We start from the raw sequence: 6,476 nt of genomic DNA on the forward strand, positions 1-6,476 counted from the left end.
ATTTCTGCCATCATGCTTGTTAGGTAAGGTAAAATGTCTAGGGGGTGAGGGATGGACTTCTCAAGATCTAGATCTGGTTTTAGCATGGTAGCTCTCACAGGATGAGCTCTTATACCATGAGAAAGTAACTGGATTTTGGGAAAATTAGATATTGTGCATTGATTGATAGTTGTGTTTATATACACATTGGAGAACAGAAATTCAACAAACTAATAGACCCTTAACAACCTTGAGGGTTCTCTACAATGGTCTGGAAGATTCTAAGATGCATTACAATTATAAATAAAACGGCATTGTTTTGTATCATCTTTGTACGCTGTCGTTTTCTTCCTTTGGTGGCGTGCTTCTTACTTCCTTCTACGGCGTCGTTTGGATCAAGTATATTATATCTCTTCATATTCAAGTTTTTTGAGATCATCATATATCAAAATATCACAAAAATGATTTTTATTAATTTAATTTTTGGTCAAAATCAAGTTACTGGGTCTAGCAAAATGGATTAACTTTGATTCATTTGAATTATCGGAATTAACCTTAGTTTTTTGAATCATTCACATTTAAGTTATTTCGGAGTTTAGATCATTTCCAGTCTTTTTGTGAGTGAATCATTTTGATAGATTAAATTTGACACACATCATGATCATCAGAATCATTTAAGGTTTAAGATGATTGAGATGTGATTGCTGCAATATCTGAATTGGGGTGATTAGCAGTATAATTATGGTGAATAGATAAAGATCAGCCTATTCTAAACTCTAAAATAGCTGTTCAATTACTAAATTTATAAAAATATTATTTAATGCAAAAAACTATAAACATTTTCAATTGTCAATCAAACTTAAATTTTATATAGGCTCTATTCTTATGAACAGAGATCATAACCCAACCTCTGAATTGTTCATTCATTTATTAATATATTCTTGAGCAATTGGCTTGTAGTCATGTAATTCAAAACCCAGCAAGTCCAACTATTCAGAACATCTTCCGGCAGCAGTAATTCATCCATCCATCGATGGCAGTGTAATATTTTCTCCTCCAGTTCCTGCTGAAGCATAAAGGGGCGACAACACTCCAAAACCCAAGTGCATAAGACATGAAGACAAATGAATAGAAGAAGAGAGGTTCATCAATGACTCTACGCTCCTCCTCCAAGTTCTTTGCTTCTCTTCCTTCTTCTTTTCCATCATCTTGGTTGACATCATTGGTGTTCTTTGAGCAGTGCCTTTCTAGTGGTTCACCACACAGCTTTGGATTGCCTATGTAACTACTCTCAGAGAATGTGGTAAGTTGTTCATCAAATGGGATCCTGCCTGAAAGATCATTAAAAGCTAGGCGAAGAGTTGTAAGAGAACTCATGTGGCTAAATTCCCGAGGAATTTGCCCTGTTAACCTGTTGTGAGAAAGGTCTAGGCTCTCCAAGCTTGTGAGATGCACGAAGGATGTGGGAATATGGCCACCCAAAAGATTATAGGACAGGTTCAAAGAATGAAGTTCATGTAATTTGCTCATTTGGTCTGGGATTGTTCCTGTCAACTGGTTATCAGATAGATCAATCCCTGTCATTAAAGTGAGTGGAATGCCTTGGAAAGAATATGCATTTCCTTTGGTTGTAAAATCAATTGGGACCCAAGAGTTTGCCTGGGACTTCATTGTCCAAAAGAAGTTGTTGCTGATACAAGGAGGAATTGACCCAGAGAAGTCATTGTTGGAGAGGTCCAAGAACTGCAATTTTGGCATTTTACATAATTGAATTGAAATGTTTCCACTGAAATTGTTTACTCTTAATAGGAGTGCACCTAATTCTGGGAAAATTAGCATTCCACCAGCAAGCATTCCTGACAACTTGTTGTATCCAACATCCACCATCAACAAAGACTGGCTGTTTGACAAGCAATTGGGTATATTTCCAAGGAAAGAGTTATTGTGCAGTAGCAACCATCTCAGTTTTGTCATATTGCAATCTTTTGGAAGCAACCCACCACCTAAGCGATTGTTAGACAGATTTAAGTACCACAGGGCTGAGCTTTTGGTTAGGCCACTCGGTATATCTCCATGGAAGTGATTGTTAGATAAGTCCAAGTGTTCTAAAGCGTTCACTTCTCCTAATGATGGTGGAATGGTACCAGTAAGTCCACATGAGGAAGCATTGAATGCATACAGTTTTGGGAGAAAACTGCCTATGTTTGAGGGCAATTCCCCATCAAAATGGTTACAGGAGATGTCCAGCTCAGCCAGCGTCAATTCCATATTACGATAAGAACCAGGAAATTGACCAAAAAATGAATTGCCCCTCAGCGTCAACACAGAAGAAACATTCTGGAGCATCCAAGCTGGAAAGGGTCCTCCAAGAAAGTTGTTAGATAAGTCTAAAGTCTTTAGGTTGTATTGAGTGGAAAGGAAGAGAGGGACAAGTTTGCTACTTCTGCAGTTGAGATTGCATCCTGCCAAAAACAAATGTTGTATTTGGAAAGAAGGATTCCAGGTTGGAGATTCAGACTCAACTTCTAAATGAAGGTTGTAAGAAAGGTCAAGAAAACTAAACTTTGAGAGATTGGCAAAAGTGGAAAGTGTGATCAGGCCTTGGAAAAGGTTATGAGAAACATCAATCTCCTCGATGTTTGATAGGTTGCTAAAAATGGTGAGATCTCCCTGAAACTGGTTCCTTGATAACCTTAGGATTCTGAGTGATGACATGTTAGCCAAACATGCAGGCATATCATTTTCGATGGAGTTATATGAGAGGTCCAAAAGTTGCAGGTTCGTTAGTGTGCACAACGCTGCATGGTTATGAATTAAACATGTAAATAAAAAGCTGAATTTATCATTTAGACCACAAACTTTACACTGATTTTAGAAAACAGACTGCTTGATCACTGTCGAAAATGAAATAATGATGATAAAAGGAAAATTAATGAAAAAGAAAAAGAAGATTTTACTAAATGAATAAAGAGCTCTCACCTTCTGGGTTAAGCAGTCTACTAATGCGATTTCTGGTGAGCTGCAATTCTTGCAATTCTTTGAGTTGAGCAAAAAGATTCATATCAGGATTCCATAAACCTTCTACTTCTACTACATCTTCTTCTTCCCCTAATGAGTCAAAAAAAATTCTGACCACATGGGAACTTGTGCGGCTGCAATCAACTCCCTCCCACTGGCAACAATCATCAGTGAAGCTGTCTGATAGAGAGGATGTGGATTGGTAGCTTATAGAATTTAAGATTTCTTGGATAGCTCTTTTCTCTTCGGCCAAGCAACCTCTGGACCAACCGAAGTTGGAACTGATGAATAGCATGATAAGCAAAGATAAGCCCCCATAGGCGCTCAGCATTTTCATTATAGGAAGGCACATAACTTTCAGAAGAGCAATTTGAACTCCCTTCTCTGTGGGAATTCAAGCTGTTTGATGTGAGATCAAAGAAGTTGAGTCACTGAAGTGTAATTCAAGCTGTTTGGTGTGAGATCAAACAAGTTAAGTCTATGAAGTGTAGTTCAAGCTGGTTGGTGTGAGATCAGACAAGGAAAGTTGAGCCAATGAATATTTTTTAATTTTTATTCTTATTCTTATTATTGTTTTGTTTTGTGTTTTTGAAAGGTGATACCGTGTAACTAAAGCAAATCCACAGTTGCTTTCTCGGAAATTTCTTAGAGCAATTTTTCTATGTAATTGGTCTTCGTTGAAATTGATCCATGTTTTTGCGTGGAAAAAGCGGAAACATTTATTCTGCAATAATAGCATGTATATCAGATTCCAATTATTATGCAGCAAATAGACTCACTGGCAGAAAAGATTAACCCAAAAATGAGGATCGTCATTCTCTACTTAGCTTTGCTGGATTTTCTCTTATTTATCAACTGTGAAGGGTGGTGCATGGAAGAAGAAAGAGAAGCTCTCTTACAAATAAAAATCTCAATAAACAGCCCAGTGGGAACTGCTTTCTCCAGCTGGTATGGACAAGACTGTTGCCAGTGGGAGGGTGTAGAATGCAACGTGTCAACTTCTCGTGTCATCAAGATCTTTTTCCAGCATCGCAGGATGGTGCCATATGAATCATGGTATCCAAATGCAACCTTATTCACGCAGTTTAAAGACTTGCAAGAACTCCATCTTCCAGGGAATCAAATTGGCGGATTCATATCATTCCATGGTAAACATTCTCACTTATTTATATTTTGACCATGATTCTATCTTTTTGGTTTACTAAATGCTTAGAGATGATGATGTCACTGAAACAGCCAAAAATTTGATCAATCTAATAATTTAAAATCATTGATTTTTTTTTAAAAGATTTTAAGTCGATAATATTCAATTTTTTTGTGATTTTTTTGAGATTTTTTAGTTAGATTTTAGTATATAGATAGCAGTGTCATCTCTCAATTATACCTGTTGTTTACCTCCCCTAAAAAAACCAACGTATTTATATAGATCTTTATATTTCGATTGTGTCCAGTTCTGAAAAATTCTGGCCAATTGTAGCACTAACAGCTGAGGTTAATAATTGCATTCTGACACATGCTTCTGCAAACAAAATTCTGCAGCACTTCACAAACTCAAGCATCTGGAGAAGTTGGATCTCCGTGATAATGAGATTGGGAACAGTGCTTATCTCTGCTGGGGGAATATACATACTCTTTGGTACGTCGATCTGTCATGGAATAGATTACAAGGTAATATTCCACAGTGCCTTTGTGAAAGTCTGTCTCTGACTGATCTAATTCTTTCCCACAACAAACTGGAAGGAAACCTCGATGAGTGCCTCAGCAATCTGACTTCTCTAAAACGTCTCTCTCTATCTGGTAACAGCTTCAATGGAGCATTTCCTTCATTTCTGTTTCACAATCTGACAAATATTCAGTATTTGGACATTGCGAATAATCAATTCAAAGATGTGATTTCTTTTTCTATTTTTGCCAATCTACTGAAACTCAGTCACCTTGACGTTTCATATAATCCTGATTTAGAAATTGAAACAGAGTCTCCGTCTTGGTCTCCATCTTTCAGCCTAAATTATCTTGGGTTAGGCGGGTGTAACCTCAATGAGCGAAGTGGCAGAAATATTCCAAGCTTCTTATCCACACAACATTTGGAATTTCTGGACTTGTCTTACAATTCACTTTTTGGGAGGTTTCCTTCGTGGTTGCTCTACAATGTCTCTTCAGAATTGTGGATAAGAGGCAACAATTTGAGTGGCCCATTTCCCAGAAGTCAAAGAAACATGAGCTTGCAGCTCACTACTCTAGACATCTCTGACAATAATCTATATGGGCTATTTCCTGTAGATATCAAGTCTTATTTTCCCTATCTTGAGCTCCTAAATGTCTCCCACAATGTGTTCAATGGCAGCATCCAATCTATTGGTGGGTTAAGTCAACTTCGTTATCTGGACTTGTCGGATAATAATTTGCAAGGAGGGACATCTCATGAGACATTTAGCAATTTGACATATTTGGAATATTTGAACTTGTCCAACAACAACTTGCAAGGGGAAGTGCTTCCAAGGAATTCCAGTTTGCCTAACTTGAAATGGCTACTTCTCGACAGAAATGGCTTCACAGGAACATTTCCAGACGGCCTATTAAAATGTTCTTCCTTAAAAGTTGTTAGCATGAGCCACAATGAATTATCGGGTGATCTTTCCACAAGCTTTCCTGTCTTTCCTCAATTAAAAGCCCTTCTTCTAAGAGGGAACCGTTTCAAAGGGAGCATTCCCCTCCAGTTGTGCCAGATGAAACATTTGGGTATTTTAGATCTTTCAGAAAATGGCCTCTCAGGTGAGATTCCTACTTGTTTCAGCAACATTACTTCATTGGTAGAAGGAAGTTCTGGTAGCCCTGATTTCGAAATAAGTCATTCTTCGGTTTCTGTTGATTTGACGGTGAACCAGAGATCACTCACCTTTGCGGGTCGCATACTCGACTATTTTACAGCAATAGACCTTTCTTCGAACAAATTGAAGGGAACAATTCCCATCCAAGTGGGAGAGTTAAAAGGGATCAGATTTTTAAACATGTCTAATAACCTGCTCACTGGTGAAATTCCAGATTGTTTGGGTAATTTAAAGAGCGTGGAGGGTATAGATCTTTCATATAACGGTTTATCTGGTAACATACCCAGCAATCTCCAAGATTTGACCTTTCTTGGAGTTTTTGATGTTGGTCACAACAATCTGTCCGGCCTAATACCACTAGGGAGCCAATTTGGAACATTTGATGAATCCAGCTATCTGGGCAATCCCAATCTTTGTGGTCCGCCATTAAAGAAAGAATGCAATCTGCATGCAGAGAAGTCCCCAGGAAACGGCCTTTGTGACACGTCGTCACAAATCATGGAAAGCTCAATTTTGGTATTTGTGGTAGTGATACACATTTTACTTCTTTGCTGAGATTGCATAATAATTGCCATAATACTTTGTTTATTTCTGCTTCGATGACTTGTGTGTGGGAGTATCATTTTAATTAGGGGTGTTTCGATTCAGTTT

The 6,476-nt window shown here is 37.9% G+C and overlaps 2 protein-coding genes across 2 annotated transcripts; one reads left to right on the forward strand and one right to left on the reverse strand.

The window, feature by feature from the left end:
• Nucleotides 1-972: 972 nt before the first annotated feature.
• LOC110613540 (receptor like protein 21-like) lies at nucleotides 973-3,349 on the reverse strand. The gene is made up of 2 exons (XM_021754722.2): nucleotides 2,959-3,349; nucleotides 973-2,777 (listed from the first exon to the last, which is right to left on the reverse strand). The coding sequence occupies exons 1-2, from the start codon at nucleotides 3,347-3,349 to the stop codon at nucleotides 973-975; spliced, it is 2,196 nt and encodes a 731-aa protein (XP_021610414.1).
• Nucleotides 3,350-3,743: 394 nt separating this feature from the next.
• On the forward strand, nucleotides 3,744-6,476 carry LOC110613539 (putative receptor-like protein 8). The gene is made up of 2 exons (XM_021754719.2): nucleotides 3,744-4,145; nucleotides 4,537-6,476. Exons 1-2 carry the CDS (start codon nucleotides 3,758-3,760, stop codon nucleotides 6,378-6,380), a joined length of 2,232 nt encoding a protein of 743 aa, XP_021610411.1. The 5' UTR covers nucleotides 3,744-3,757; the 3' UTR covers nucleotides 6,381-6,476.

This window comes from Manihot esculenta, chromosome 4 (assembly GCF_001659605.2).
Source record: "Manihot esculenta cultivar AM560-2 chromosome 4, M.esculenta_v8, whole genome shotgun sequence".
In the NCBI taxonomy this organism is placed as follows: domain Eukaryota; kingdom Viridiplantae; phylum Streptophyta; class Magnoliopsida; order Malpighiales; family Euphorbiaceae; genus Manihot; species Manihot esculenta.

Coding starts and splice junctions, on each gene's coding strand:
- LOC110613540 (XM_021754722.2), bottom strand. CDS start 3,349: ATGTGCCTTCCTATAATGAAAATGCTGAGCGCCTATGGGGGCTTATCT. Junction 2,778..2,958: donor TAGACTGCTTAACCCAGAAG/GTGAGAGCTCTT, acceptor ATAACCATGCAG/CGTTGTGCACACTAACGAAC.
- LOC110613539 (XM_021754719.2), top strand. CDS start 3,758: ATGCAGCAAATAGACTCACTGGCAGAAAAGATTAACCCAAAAATGAGG. Junction 4,146..4,536: donor CGGATTCATATCATTCCATG/GTAAACATTCTC, acceptor AAAATTCTGCAG/CACTTCACAAACTCAAGCAT.